General features: G+C 54.0%; 1 protein-coding gene across 2 annotated transcripts in view; it reads left to right on the top strand.

Annotated features, from left to right (window-relative positions):
* DEPDC1B (DEP domain containing 1B) overlaps window positions 1-15,842 on the top strand; it is a 47,517-nt gene that overhangs the window by 16,141 nt on the left and 15,534 nt on the right. The window contains exon 11 of one of the 2 annotated variants that reach the window (XM_029058906.2): window positions 233-2,131. The exons of the other annotated variant lie outside the window; for it this stretch is intronic. Within the exon in view, the coding sequence (XP_028914739.1) occupies window positions 233-391 (159 nt within the window). The 3' untranslated portion in view covers window positions 392-2,131. Of the gene's footprint in view, window positions 1-232; window positions 2,132-15,842 lie in introns of those variants that run through there. 2 annotated transcript variants of the gene reach the window in all.

Genomic DNA, 15,842 nt, shown 5'->3' with positions numbered 1-15,842 from the left:
GATTTGGGAGTCACCCACTTGGCGATGGTAGTTTGGCACCTGCCCTCCGGCCCTGCCTTCGCCCACCCCTTATCTGGGCATCATCCGCCCCATCCTTCCCCACTGGGTCCCGGCCCTGCCCTCTCCCATCCCTGCTCCCCTTTCAGGTATCATCTACCCCATCCTTCCCCACTGGCTCCTGGCTTTGGCATCGCCCACACCCACCCTACCCCGGCCCCTCCTTCTCCCGCAGTTCCAGAAGTCGCACCCTGCAGCGTTCCAGGAGCGGTTTCCGACGCCAGAGAGCCAGGCGGCGGCACTGTTGGTAGAGCGGCCCAGGCCGCCGCTGCTGGTACGGGCACTGACCAGGCCCTTCCAGGCCTTTCACAGGACCAGGAGCTTCCGGGTGTGACCGCCGGGGCCGCCGGGACAGGCAGACACGGGGTTCCGCCGGCCCGCTCCCCAGACACTCGGACCCACCGATCGGCCGGTGGGCAGCCGTCATTTCGGGGATTTACCCGCTCAGGTGGGTTTTTACATGAACAAATGTGAAATGGAGACATGAATTAGTATTGTAAATGTGGATGGGCGGGGACCTGCTGCCTCTTTGTCCCCTATGGACCATCCACCGGTACTCTCTACCGGCACTGTCCACCGACACCATCCACTTCAGGCCACTCACTGCTGGCCGCTCTGGGGGTTCCTCAGCCCTTTGTTTCTCTCCAAGCAGCAGGCATCTGGGGACCCAGGTGGTCCCCGTAGGGGCAGGGGCCAGAGCAACTTTGGAACATTGTATGCTGCTGCTGTCCTGGATGCTCTTGATTGACTCTAGGCCACACTGAACGCCCTTGCTGGACCCAGGATGTGTTGCTGGGCTGCTGGTGGTGCTGGGCACCATCGCTGTCACACTGAATTCTGTTCCTGGACCCAGGACTCTCTTGCTGGGCTGCAGGTGGCACTGGGCACTAGCACTGTGACACTGAACACTGTTACTGGACCCAGGACACTGTTGCTGGGTTGCAGGTCACACTGGATACTATCACTGTGACGCTGGATGCCATTGCTGGGCTGCCCGGTGTCACTGGACACTATCGCATGTGACCCCGGACACCATTGCTGGATGCAGGATGCTGTTGCTGAGCTGCCAGGTGGCACTAGACACTATCACTATGACCCAGGATGCTGTTGCTAGACCCAGGACACTGTTGCTGGGCTGCATGTGGCACTGGACTCTCACTAAGACACTGGTTGCTGTTGCAGGGCTCTGGCCTGTACTGGCAGCACCCCTGACTGGGGCCAGCTGAGTAGTTCTCTCTCTCTCTTTCTCTCTCTCTCTCTCTTTCTCTCTCTGTGTCTCTCAGTATCTTTGTCCCTGTCTCTGTCTCTCTTGCTCTCTCTCCCTCCCTCCCCTCCCACCGCCCCGGACCTCTGACTTGTGGGATAGGGGCTCCCTCCCTCACTGCATGAACAAATGCAGGGCTCCCTCTCCCCTCTCCCATCACCCAAGGGTGGGAGGCCATGAGGAGTTCACGAGGCTGCTTCATTGAGGCCAGTGAGTCCCTATGTCACCAAAATTGTGGTTTGGCCACCACCCCCCACCCCCATGCCCGGCTCTGGCCAGGCAGGCAGCCTGGAGGGACCCCAGGATCCAGCCAGAAGGGGCAAGGTTCCACCAATCTTTCCGAGAAGTGTTTTCTGAACCTGGATTTTCCCAACCAGCCTTCCTCTTCTTCCTCTTCCTCCTCCTCTTCCCGCTTCCCCACCGGGACAATAAACATTCCAGCCGCCACCAGCATTTTGTCCTGTGTCTGCGTTGCGACGGTCAGGACTGGACCCGATGTTCCAATGTTGGCCTGGCTCTCCTGGTCCTCCCTCCCCTCCTCCTGACCTCACTACATTCCCCCCTGCCCTGCCTCACCTGGATGTCTGCTTTGGGCCTAGGCCTAAATTAGCGGCCTGGGCACCTCTCATAAAAACAGCATCCTTGGGCCCTGCCCTCGTGGAGCTTCCAGCTGAGCTGAGGAAAACAGGTACCATTTGACCAGCTAAAGTGAGGGGAAAATAAAGAAGTGTGAGAAGCCGGTAACCACATCGGTGCTAATAGGTCCTTCCAGATGTGTTAGAGGTGTGTGTGTGTGTGTGTGTGTGTGTGCGCGGGGGGGGGGGGGGGGGGGGATGCTCTAGTAAGGGAATATGTCTGTTTATTGTTATAGCGTACTCTCCCCATCGCTTTGTACCAGTGCTTGGCACACAGTAATTCCTCAATAAATGTTATTGAATGAATGGTAGATTTAAAGGTGTTATTTATTGAGCACCATCTTGGTGTGGAGCACTCCACTAGATGCTGGGATAGTAAAGAATAATGATGTAAAAGATTCCTTGCCCCCAAGAACCTTACACTCTAAGACACACACAGAAACCTTTCCTGGAGGAATACAAATGAATAAGTGTACAATAGAATATGTGCAAGAGGGCAGAGTGGTGTGCAAATCAATCCAAAAGGTGGGATGGGGGCTAAGGGCGTGATGTGGCTTTGGGTGCTGGGAAATTAATTGGGGAAAGCTCTTTGGACTGGGGCAGGATTTTAGGAAAAATAATCAGTGGTACTTAGCGAGCACTTACTCTGTGCAGAGCACTGCACTAAATGCTTGGGAGAGTACAGTATAACAGTTGACTGACATTTCCCGCTTACAGTCTAGGTGGGGGACACAGATGTTAATATAAATAATTTATAATAGAAATAAATGATTACAATATAAATAATTTATAATAATAGTGGTGTAAAAGTGCTTACTGTGAGCCAAGCATTGTACTAAGCTCAGGGTAGATTCAAGATAATCAGTTCAGACACAGTCCCTGTCCCATGAGGGAGAACAGGTATTTCACCCCCATTATATAGGTGAAGACACTGAGACATAGAGAAGTTAAATGACTTGCTCAAAGTCATTCGGCAGGTAAGCGGTGGAGCTGGGATTAGAACCCAGGTTATTTGGTGTCCAGGCCTGTGCTCTTTCCTTTAGGCCAGTTGAAGGTGGGGAGAACTGGGGTCTGCCCCTTGCGGGGAACTGTGTGAGCGAAGAGATCGAGGCAGAATGATGTGCGGCTAGAAGGTGGACTTGGGTGGAGCAGAAACAGCCTCCCACTGGGCCTTGGGGTGTTTCTGATGACATCCAGCTAGGCGGGGGGGCAGGGTAGGGGGCCGGGTGGTACATGGGGGGCTGGGCAGGAGGCCAGGTGGTGCACGGGGGTCCAGGTGGGAGGCCAGAAAGTTCGCAGGGTGCCAGGTGATGCACGGAGGGCTGAGAGATGCATGAGGAGGCCAGGCAGGGGACTGGGTGGTGCACGGGGGGCCGGGCGAGGAACTGGGAGATGCATGGGGGTACCCGTAACTCCTGAAGCCACGGGCATGGGTGGATCCCGGAGCCCAAGCCAGAGACCGATGTCAGATCCCTGAAACTGGAGTCCCGCTCTGCAGGGACCACAGGGCTCCCCGGTTCTGGCTGGCCACGGGGTCCTGGGGCCCAGCTCTTGGAGGTCTGGGGTGGACGCCCCCAGATCCAACTGTGATTCCAGGGTGTTAACGGGGAAATTAGCCTGTGTGCTGCAGCGTGTTAATATGAGCACCGTTATGAGAAGCAGCGTGGCGTAGTGGATAGAACATGGGCCTGGGAGTCAGAAAGTCATGGGTTCTAATCCCATCTCTGCCATTTGTCTGCTGTGTGACCTTGAACAAGTCATTTCACTTTTCTGGGCTTCAGTTACCTTATCTGTAAAATGGGGATGGAGACTGTGAGTCCCACGGGGGACAGGGACTGCGCCCAGCCCAATTTGCTTGTACCCATCCCAATGCTTAGTAGAGTGCCTGGCACATAGTAAGCACTTAATAAATACCATAATAATAGTTATTATTATTATTAATGTCTGTGACACATTAGCATGTTAGCAAGTTGGCATGGAGTGTTAGAGAGTTAGCATGATGTGGTAAGCAAGTGCACCATAAAAGCATAATTGTGGTATTGAGAGTTTATTAAGTGCTTATTTTTTATTTATTGAGCACATTCATTTATGTATATTAATGTCTGTCTCCCCCTCTAGGCTGTGAGCTCGTTGTGGTGGGGGAACGTGTCTGTTGTTGACTTGTACTCTCAAAGTGCTCAATATAGTGCTTTGTACACAGTAAGCACTCAATAAATATGATTGAATGAATGAACAACATACTAAGTACTATAGTAAGTTTTGGGGTAGGCACAAAATAATCAGGACCCCCACAGTCCCTGTCCCACGTGGGCTTTACAGTCTAGAGGGAAGGGAGAACAGGAAACTGAGACTCAGAGAAGTTAAATGACTTGCCCTAAATCCCACAGTGTGCAAGTGGCAGAACCAGGATTAAAACTCAGGTCCTTAGATGCCCAGGCCCTTGTTCTTTCCACTAGGACAAAGTGCTCCATGATGAGTTGGCATGTGCATCCTATGCATTCTAGCATGTTAGCATGCGCATCGTGTCGGGCGATTCCACCGGATAATGTTGGGTCCATTGGCCTCACTCCTTCCTTTGTCAAATTAATCAGATGCTAATGGATTAACACACTTATCAAAGGCAACTGTCACCATGCACAAAACAGATATAATTTCAAGTGAGATCTAGAAACTCCTTGGGGAAGAACACTTCCTGCACCTGAAACAGCCGGAAGTGCGGGAGGGGGAAAATTCTTCAGATGGAGCCGTGCCTCCTGCTGAAGAGAAACATGGAGACAAAGGCCTGTCCTACATGACCTTTCATTCATTCAATAGTATTTATTGAGCGCTTACTATGTGCAGAGCACTGTACTAAGCGCTTGGGATGAACAAGTCGGCAACAGATAGAGACAGTCCCTGCCGTTTGACGGGCTTACAGTCTAATCGGGGGAGACGGACAGACGAGAACAATGGCAATAAACAGAGTCAAGGGGAAGAACATCTCGTAAAAACAATGGCAACTAAATAGAATCAAGGCGATGTACAATTCATTAACAAAATAAATAGGGTAACGAAAATATATACAGTTGAGCGGACGAGTACAGTGCTGTGGGGATGGGAAGGGAGAGGTGGAGGAGCAGAGGGAAAAGGGGAAAATGAGGCTTTAGCTGCGGAGAGGTAAAGGGGGGATGGCAGAGGGAGTAGAGGGGGAAGAGGAGCTCGGTCTGGGAACGCCTCTTGGAGGAGGTGATTTTTAAGTAGGGTTTTGAAGAGGGAAAGAGAATCAGTTTGGCGGAGGTGAGGAGGGAGGGCGTTCCGGGACCGCGGGAGGACGTGACCCGGGGGTCGACGGCGGGATAGGCGAGACCGAGGGACGGCGAGGAGGTGGGCGGCGGAGGAGCGGAGCGTGCGGGGTGGGCGGTAGAAAGAGAGAAGGGAGGAGAGGTAGGAAGGGGCAAGGTGACGGAGAGCCTCGAAGCCTAGAGTGAGGAGTTTTTGTTTGGAGCGGAGGTCGATAGGCAACCACTGGAGTTGTTTAAGAAGGGGAGTGACATGCCCAGATCGTTTCTGCAGGAAGATGAGCCGGGCGGCGGAGTGAAGAATAGACCGGAGCGGGGCGAGAGAGGAGGAAGGGAGGTCAGAGAGAAGGCTGACACAGTAGTCTAGCCGGGATATAACGAGAGCCCGTAATAGTAAGGTAGCCGTTTGGGTGGAGAGGAAAGGGCGGATCTTGGCGATATCGTAGAGGTGAAACCGGCAGGTCTCGGTAACGGATAGGATGTGTGGGGTGAACGAGAGGGACGAGTCAAGGATGACACCGAGATTGCGGGCCTGAGAGACGGGAAGGATGGTCGTGCCATCCACGGTGATAGAGAAGTCTGGGAGAGGACCGGGTTTGGGAGGGAAGATGAGGAGCTCAGTCTTGCTCAGTCGGCGGGCCGACATCCAGGTGGAGACGTCCCAGAGGCGGGAGGAGATGCGAGCCCGAAGGGAGGGGGAGAGGACAGGGGCGGAGATGTAGATCTGCGTGTCATCTGCGTAGAGATGGTAGTCAAAGCCGTGAGAGCGGATGAGTTCACCGAGGGAGTGAGTGTAAATGGAGAACAGAAGAGGGCCAAGAACTGACCCTTGAGGAACTCCAACAGTTAAAGGATGGGAGGGGGAGGAGGCTCCAGCGAAGGAGACCGTGACCTCTTGAGCTCCCTCCCAGCTCAAGAATTCTAAGGGTTGCTTTCTACCAGAAAGAACTAGAAGAGTTCTGCTGAGGCAGGAAGGGAGCAAGGTTAGGAAGGAGGGAGAGGAATAAGACTAGGAAGGAGAAGCAGCACGGCTTAGTGGATAGAGCATATACATTCATTCGAACTTATTGAGCACTTACTGTGTGCAGAGCACTGTACCAAGCGCTTGGAAATTACAATTCAGCAACAAATAGAGACAATCCCTACCCAACAGCGGGCTCACAATCTAGAAGGAGGTTTGGGAGTCAGAAGAACCTGGGTTCTAATCCTAGCTCCACCACTTGTCTGGTGTGTGATCTTCAGCACTTAGAACAGTGCTTTGCACACAGTAAGTGCTTAACAAAAAACATTGTTATTATTATTATCTTGGGCAAGTCACTTCACTTCTCCGGCTCAGTTACCTCAAAGCTGTAAAATGGGGATGAAGACTGTGAGCCCCATCTGGGCCAGGGACTGAGTCCAACCTGATTAACTTGGATCTATCCCAGTGCTTATCCCACTGCCACATAGCATTTAACAAGTACCATAATTAAGGAGGGAGAGGAGCAAGGTTAGGAAGGAGGGAGAAAGCTGATCGGGCACCATAAAGCCAAGGGTGAGGAGGTTCTGCTCAATGCGGAGGCGGATGGGCAACAGCTGGAGGTTTTTGAGGAGTGCGAGATGTGCACAGAATGATTTTTAGAAAAATGACCGGGCAACAGAGTGAAGTAGAGACTGGAGAGGGGAGAGACTGGAGACAGGGAGGTCAGGGAGGGCAGATACAGTAGTCGAGTTGAGAATTGGCAAGAGCTTTGGCTCAGCTTGGCAGTAGTTGAGATGCAGAGGAAGGGGATGGTTTTGAAGGTGTTGTAGAGATAGAAGAACTGATAGGATCCAGTAGATGACTCAGTAGACCGGTGGAAAGAGAGGGAGGAGTCCAGGATACTGTTGAGGTTTCAGCCTGGAGACATGGGAAGGGTGGTGGTGTTGGTTACAGTCCTACCAGACATATTTTTCTAAACTTTTCAGGATCCGGGGCCCGGCACTGGGGCCTTGAGCCCCGAGTCAGAGAATTGTGGGGACATGTGAAGGACGGAGTCTTTATATTTATTTGTACCACTGTCCGTCTCCCCCCTCTAGACTGTAAGCTCATTGTGGGCAGGGAATATGCCTCTTTATTGTTGGATTGTACTCTCCCAAGCGCTCAGTATAGTGCTCTGCACACAGTAAGTGTTCAATAAATACGATTGAATGAATACCCCCAATCCAGTATAGATAAGGCAGATATGTGCAGAATCGAGACCCAGAGAGGCTGTGTTGGGGCCGGGGAGCATCTTTGGCTAGGGGTGGTGTGGAAGCAAGGAGGGAAGCGATGCCTTAGCCCCTCCAGTTTGCCCCTGCCAGCCTCGTCCTCCCAGTCTTACGCCCCCAGGCTGCCTCTCCCTCCCAGCCTGGACTCCCCAATCTGGTCCCCCACGACCCTCAGCCTGCCCCCTCGCAGGTTTCCCCTTGGGCGGTCTGGGGGCTGACTCACTTCTGATCTGAGCAACCCAGAGACATGGGGGCCACTGGGTGCATGGAGAGCCCCAACCCCTTGGCAAGTCTGTGCAAGTGGTTGCTTCGGTTTAAGTTTGTTTGCTTTATAGTATTCATTAAGTGCTCATTGTGTTCTAATCACTGTTCTTAACGTTGGGGTAGGTACAAGTTACTCAGGCCAGTTACAATCCTTGTCCCACATGGGGCTCATAGTCTAAGTAGGAGAGAGAATCCCTATTTTGCAGTTGAGGAAATGGAGGCACAGAGAAGTGGAGTGACTCATCCAAGGTCACACAGCAGGCAATATGACAAGTGTGTCTCCAGCCCAGCAGAGAGCTGGGACTTGGCCCACTTCGGTGTGAACCTGCTGGGCTGGGCTGGGCTCGGCTCTCGGCTCCTTCTCTTAAGTGTCCCGCCCAAGGCTGCTGGGACTAGAACCTGGGTCTTCTGACTCCCATTCCCCTTCTTTCTCTCCACTAGTCCAAAAGATTGCACAGCAACCAGGCAGAGCTGAGACTTGAACTTGGGTCTTCTCACTCTCAGCCCCGTGTTCTGTCCACCAGCCCAGAGAAGTTAAGTGACTTGCCTGAGGTCATACAGCAGGCCCAGGGCAGAACGGGGATTAGAACCCAAGTCTCCTGCCTCCCAGTCCTGGGCGATCTCCACTATGGTGCACTGCCCCCGGTCTGTCTGCCTGTCTCCCTGGTGACTCTGCTGGTCCCTTCTGGCGCTCTGACAATATTCGTCACTGTGTCTGGGGTCTGCCCTTTCCCCTCTCTAGCCTCAGTTCCTTCCCCCGGACATGGAGAGCAGTCAATCACAATATTTGAGCACTTACTGTGTGCAGAGCACTGTAGTAAGTGCTTGAGATCACAAGCCCTGTCTCCCCCTAATTCTAGGAATTCTGGGGGTCCCAGGAGATGGGTCTAGCTCCTGCGGCTGCTGTTGCAAACCTAGATCTGGGCCCCCTTCCCCACCTCCACACCAACTTCCGTTCTGGTGGGCCAGGGTTCTGCCGTGTTGCACCAAAACAGAAGGGAAGGAAGTTGTTTTCTCTCCTTGTCTGAGGGCTCCAGAAGTCACCCAATAAAACCAGTTCCTGAAAACAATACTACATTCACAACTCTGAAAGCACAACTCCCCCTTCCCTGCTGTTCCCTCCACCCACCCCCGCCACCCCCACCAGGCCCTCCACCTCCACGCCCAGGCCCTGAATCCCCCTCCAAACTCTCTGGCTTCCTTTCCCCCTTTCCCTACCATTCGGTAGCAGCATGGCTCAGGGGAAAGAGCCCGGGCTTGGGAGCCAGAGATCACGGGTTCGATTCCCGGCTCTGCCACTTGGCAGCTGTGTGACTGTGGGCAAGTCACTTAACTTCTCTGTGCCTCAGTTACCTCATCTGTAAAATGGGGATGAAGACTATGAACCTCATGCGGGACAAATTGATTACCTTGTATCTCCCCCAGCGCTTAGAACAGTGCTCTGCACATAGTAAGCGCTGAACAAATACCAACATTATTATTATTATTATTTATTGAGCACTTACTGCGTGCAGAGCACTGTACCCTACGCTTGATACCACAGAATAAGTAGACACTAACCCTACCCTCTAGGGGGAGACAGACACTGAAACGAATTAGGAGGCAGCGAAGCCTAATGGAAAGAACTCAGGCCCGGGTGTCAGGAGACAGGCATCTAGTCCCAGTTCTGCCACTTGCCCACTGGGCGACCTAAGGCGATCAATCACCTAACTTCCTCGAGCCTCATCTATAAAACGGGGATGAGATCCCTCCTCTCCCTTGCCCCAAGACTGAGCCCCAAGCAGGATGGGGACCATGCTGGACCTGATTGGCTTGCCTAGACCCCAGCGTTTGGCACATGGTAAGCACTCCCTGCCTGCTGCTATTGTGATTATCGCCGTTCCTGAGTTGAAGCATACGTGGCAGGGTTTTACAGTCTCCTGACTGTAAACTAGTTGGGGACAGGGAATGAGTCTGTATATTGTCATAGTGTATTCTCTCAAGGGCTTAGTATAGTGCTCTGAACACGGTAAGCGCTCATTAAATATGACTGAATGATTGAATGGTTTGGCCAGCCATGGCCGGGAAGAAGTGAGGGGGCCTTGGGAGTCTGCTGATGTTCAAGGGGCACAGAAGGGCCGGACAGGGATGGTATTTTTGGCTCCCAGATCTCTCTCTCTCTCTCTCCCAGAGGTCTCCTGGGGTGGCAGTTCCTTCTCTCCCTCCCTCCCCTCAGCCCAGGCTCTCCTCCCATCCTGGCTCTGTGGTTCCGACTCTGTAGTCCCGGCTGCGTGGTTCTGACTCTCAGGTCTCCCCTCCGGTGGATCTGCTCTAGGTGGACGGTGATGTCCACATTCCCCCAGCTGTCACCTCAAGGAACCCCGCACCAGCGTGCTCCATTCTCAGAGTCACATCTTCTTGTCCTCCCCAGTCCAGCAGGGACTCCCTGGACCTGTACTGGGACCACCTGGTGTAATAGGGCCAAACGGTGGAACTTACTGACCGCTTACTGCGTGCAGAGCACTTTACTGAGCACTTGGGAGACTGCGATAGAGTCAAAAAGCACTAACCCTGCCCTCGAGAAGCTTGCAGTCTAGAGGGGGAAGACAGATACTAAAATGCAGTGCAAGAAGGAAGGAGCAATAGAGCATAAAGAAACATATGTAAGAGCTGGCCGTGGGGGAACGTGGCGGTGGAGCTGCAGCTGTGGCCTCGGCGTCGACTGGAGGTTGGCAAGGGGGCAGAAGTGGGGTCTTGGGGAGGGGGAGCTGGTGATGACGCAGGCCCTCCTTGGCCCCCGCACCACACGGGCACCACGCTTCTCCAGCTGTGCCTTGGCTTCCAGGGGGTTGGATGGATTAATGGCTGACGGGCTGGGGAGGACGAGGCTGGGCAGGGGAGGGGAGGTGGCGGGAGAGGATCGCAGGGCTGGATCTCAGAGAGCCGGGCACTCAGAAGGAGGGAGGTGGTGGAGCTTTTCAAACCATTGAGTCCCTGAGAATGTGCCAGGCTGCACATGCCCCTTCCCCTGTGGCTGGGAGTAGAGGCTCATGCTCATGGCTTGGGGCGGGGGGGAGGTGGGAGGGGGTAGGAGGAGAGTGCTTGACTGTGGATGTGACAACGGCATTAGTCTGGACTGAGGTGCCCGAGGCCGGGCCTGGGAGTCAGAAGGACCTGGGTTCTAGTCCTGGTACCTCTAGTCATTTGTTGGGCGTCCCTGGGCGAGTCACTTACTCTATGCCTCTTGCCTCATCTGTAAAATGGGGATTAGGACCCCAACAAGCCCCATGTGGGACACGGACCGTCTCCAACCTTATTATCTCATACCTACTCCAGCTCTTAGAACAGCGCCTGGCAAACAGTAAGTTCTTAACAAAAACCCTAAAAAAAAAAGAGTGGCTTATCCTCTCGGGGTCCGTTTCCTCCCCCTGTACATTAGGGGAATCGGCCTCTGCCCCTCTGGGCTTCCGGGGGTCCACGGGGAGCTGGGGGTGGGGGGCTTCTCTGGATGGGGGCCAGGTCCCGATGGCCGGCAGGTCTCTAATCCCTGCTCTTCGGGGGGTGCCGGCCAGCCGGAGGGATGGAGGGAGGGAGGCCGGGGGCGAGGGGGGTTTCCTCCCGCCGCCGACTAGGCCCCGCCACCCTGCAGCCCTCCGGGCTCCGAGAGGTTAATCCTGCCTCACGCGGTTAAACCGCAGTCAGCTGGAGGGGGGGGGGACGGGGAGGAGAAGCGGGACGAGGAAGAGTCACTTGGCAAATTGGCCGGACTGGACGGACGGGAGTCCCCTCGGACTCTCCGGCGGCGACCTCCCTCCATCCCGACCCCCTGACCCTCGACCCCCGGACCCGGCGGACGACGGCGCCCGGGCCTAGCGACGGAGAGAGCAGGTAGAGCGCGGGCCGAGCGAGGGTCGGAGCCGGACGGCCGGGAGGGACCCCTGGGTCCGGCGGTGAGCCCCCTCCCCTCCCTCTCTGTCTCTCCCCTCTCTCTGTCGCCACGTGACCGTGGGAGAGTGGACGGAGCTGGGCTCTCCGGGCTCCCACCCGGGCGGGGGCCCAGCTCTGTGCGCCGAGGCTGCACACGTGTGTTCACACACGCTTGGCACATACACGCACACATCCCCTTCCACCACCCCAGGATGGAGGAACGCGGGGCTGCACCTAGGTCGCCTGAGCACAGAGGGTGCGGGAGGGGAGAAAGGGACGGACCCCAGGTGACCACGGGGCTTGTGGACCCCGTCCCTGGCCGTGTGTGCCCCCTCCCCTTGTGCCCACCGTGCGATCCCCTGGTGCCCACCAGAGCCGCCGGCACCACTGCCGTGCGGTTCCCGGCCGGGACCCTTGGAAGAGCAGCGGTTAGAGATCTGGATCTGGCCCCCCCTCCCCACTCAGCCTGCTGCCCCTCCCATAGGGTTGGGGGATGTTCCCGTGTCCCTGCTGCTGTCTGTCCCTAACCCCTACGGGCACCTGCACACTCACACACACAGACACAGACACACTCAGCCCGAACTTCCTGTGATTAACTATCTTACGCCTGCACATGGTCTGAAAGTCAAAGGGCTATGAGTGTATACATAAAAACAAACTCATGGTCTGTACGAGCTGGGAACATCCGCACAAGTGCACACATGTGGCCCCTATATGCTGGGATGATGACGATGATGTTGATGATGGCATTTGTTAAGCGCTTACGATGTGCCGAGCCCTGCTCTGAGCGCTGGGAGAGATACAAGGTAATCGGGTTGTCCCACGTGGGGCTCACGATCTTAATCCCCATTTACAGATGAGGTAACTGAGGCCCAGAGAAGTGAAGTGACTGGTCCAAAGTCACACAGCTGATCGGTGGCGGAGCCGGAATTAGAACCCGTGACCTCCGACTCCCAAGCCCGTGCTCTTTCCACTAAGCCACGCTGCTTCTCTACATGTGTGTGCATGTGTGCACATACGGTCTGCGTATGCTAGGGGGCCCGGGTCCACACAAGCATACACATCTGTAGTCCCGGGTTGGGCCTAGAGAAACTCTCAGGCTGAGAGCTACCTAGCGAATGACCCCAACGTGCAACGTCCTTGAGAAGGCTGGCAGGAGAGGCGTCTCTGGGGCTGGAAGGACACTGGGCCTATTGTCCATCCTGCTGCTGGGCCCCCCCTCCTCCTCTTTGTTCTCCTCCTCCTCCTCCTCACTCTCTGTGCTGGGTAGGGGCTGGGCCCGGCTAGGCTGGGTGGGTGTTGGGCCATCGGGGTTCTCGGAGGGGATCATGAGACTCTGGGGGCTTTAATCTATCTCAGGGTCATGGACATTGGGGGAGGGGGGGCTGACTTGGCCATTGTGGTTGGAGGACTGAGCCTCTGGACCGTGCTCCTTTCTCTTTCAGCAGAGTTTCCGTACCTCTGCAGGTTTCTAAAAAAAGGTATGTGTATGCCTGTATGTGTGCACGCTCATGCATGCACAAGAGTCCATCTTTTCGTGTGTTTGTGCCGGGGAGGAAGCAGTGATGGCCTTGCCTCTGTCTGGGTGCATTGGTGATCCTGGCTCCTTCCCCCTTGCCCTCCCCCACTTCTCATCCCTTCCTCCCCTCCTCTAGCCTCCTCCCACTAATAATAATAATAATGGTGACACTTGTTAACAATATTTTTGTTATCATTATCATGATAGTAGCTTAGTACTTAGTAGGGAGAGAGAACAGTTAGTGAATTCCATTTTCCAGATGCAGAAACTGAGGCCCAGAGAAATGAAGTGATTTGCCCAAGGACACAAAGCAGGCAAGTGGCAGAACTCAGATTAGAATCCAGGCCTTCTCACTACTAGACCCACGCTCTTTCCAGTAGGCCAGTGCTGCTTGTTAAGCAATTCCTTTGTGCTGACCTCCTCCCTCCCCAGACCCCCTCCAGTCAGAAGTTATCCTGTGTCAAAGGAAGGGCTTCCTGAAGGCTGTGAGGACTCAGGAGGTCTTAGCGAAGGGCTGTTGCCCGGCAGATGTGGAGGGGGAGGGGGAAGAACTACAAGCATGGTGGGAACGGCCTGAGCAAAGGGTCACAGTGGCTGGAGTTGAAGAGTCAAGCCCCCGTCAAGTGGGAATCTGAGGGGAGCGTGGAGAGTGATCAGGGGAGCGGCGGGTTCCGAGAGCCGGAGGGTAAGATGGGCAGAGCCGTCCGAGAGCCTGGAAGCTGGGGCTCAGCATGTCTGCCCAATGAGGGGGAAGCTGAGCAGCCGGCTGGGGGCTTCGGGAACGGGGCAAGGAGTGGTGAGCAACTTTTCGCTGGACAGAATAATAAGAACTGTGGTACTTGTTAAGCTTACAGTGTGCCAGGCACCTTACTAAACGTTGGGGTGAGTACAAGCCATTGGGTGGGACACAGTCCCTGTCCCACGTGGAGCTCACAATCTCAATCCCCCTTTTACAGATGAGGGAACTGAGGCACAGAGAAGTGAAGTGACTTGCCTATGGTCACCCAGCAGACAAGTGTTGGAGCCGGGATTGGAACCAACGATCTTCTGACTCCTAGGCCCATGCTCTAACCACTACACCACATTGCATCTCAAGTGGATGCGTCCTGGAGCAAGAGGATATGCAGGGTTGGAGTTTAGGAGAGAGGTCGGGGCTGGAGAGGAAAATTTGGGATCCATCCTTACAGAGGTGGTGGAGAGTTAAAATCATGCGGAAGGCTGAGCCCCTCGACAAAGTGGACGTAGAGCCGAAAGAGCAGTCGGCCAATATCAGTCAATCATTGATATCAGTCAATCATTGCTTACTGGGTTCAGAGCAGTGAACTGAGCACTTGAGAGAGCACAACACAACAGAGTTGGTAGACAGGTTCCCTGACCACAAGGAGCTTATGATCGATCTAGAGCGAGACAGACTTTAAAATAATATGTAGATATGAGCATAAGGGCTGTGAGGTTGAGGGTGGGGTGAATGTCAGGCATGGTTTAGTGGAAAGAGCACAGGCTTGGGAGTCAGAGGATATGGGTTCTAATCTCGGCTCCTCCACTTGTCTGCTGTGTGACCTTAGGCAAGTCACTTAACTTCTCTGTGCCTCAGTTCCCTCATCTATTAAAATGGGGATTAAAAGTGTGACTCCCATGTGGGACAACCTGATTACCCTGTACCCACCCCAGATCTTAGAGCAATGCTTGGCACGTAATAAGCACTTTACAAATACCATAATAATAATAATATTTTTAAAAGGCCTCTTGGAGGAGATGTGATTTGTAATAAGGTTTTGAAGGTGGGGAGAGTGGTGGTCTGTTGGATATGAAAGGGGAAGGAGTTCCAGGCCAGAAGGTGGATGTGGGCAAGCGGTTGATAGTGAGACAGACAAAATCAAGGTACAGTGAATAAGTTGGCATTAGAGGGGTGAAATATATGTGTTAGGTTGAAATAGATTTGTGTAGTAAGTTAGGAGTGGGCGAGCTGATGGAGTGCCTTAAAGCTGAAGGTAATGAGTTTCTCTTTAATGTGGAGGTGGATGGGCAACCAGTGGAGAGTCTTGGGAAGTGGGGGGTGGTATGTGGACTGAATTTTTTTTTTTTTTAGAAAAATGATCCTGGCAGCAGAGTGAGGTATGGACTGGAGTGGGAAGAGACAGGAGGCAGGGAGGTGAGTGAGGAAGCTGATGTAGTTGTCAAGGCAGGATAGGGTAGCAGGTTAGATGGAGAAGAAAAGGCGGATTTTAGCAATGATGTGAAGGTTGAACCGGCGGCATTTGGCAACAGATTGAATTTGTGGGTTGAATGAAAGAGATGAGTTGAAGACATTGCCAAGACTACAGGCTTGTGTCACAGGGAGGATAGTGGTATACTACGTTATTACTCACTGGGTGCTTTCAGTGTGCAGAGCACTGTGCTAAGTGCTGAGGGGAGTACAAGAGAGTTAGTAGAAGTGATCTCTGCACCTCAAGAAGCTTGTAGTCTCCCCGAGGAGATGATAAAATATATTACAGGTAAGGGGAAGGAAGAGTCTAAGGATATATACCTAATGAGACAGTAAAATATAGTACAGGTAGAGGGAAGGAAGAATATAAGGATATGCACGTAAGTTCTAGCTAGGTTGTGTGTGTGTGTGTGTGTGTGTACCCAAGTGCTTAGGTGACGTGGCGGTGTTGCAGTGGCTAGTGGGGGATTGAGGGAGGGGGGAA

Source organism: Ornithorhynchus anatinus, chromosome 1 (genome assembly GCF_004115215.2).
Source record: "Ornithorhynchus anatinus isolate Pmale09 chromosome 1, mOrnAna1.pri.v4, whole genome shotgun sequence".
In the NCBI taxonomy this organism is placed as follows: Eukaryota; Metazoa; Chordata; class Mammalia; order Monotremata; family Ornithorhynchidae; genus Ornithorhynchus; species Ornithorhynchus anatinus.
The sequence above is the reverse complement of the archived record's forward strand: the minus strand, read 5'-3'. Positions and strand labels throughout refer to the sequence as shown.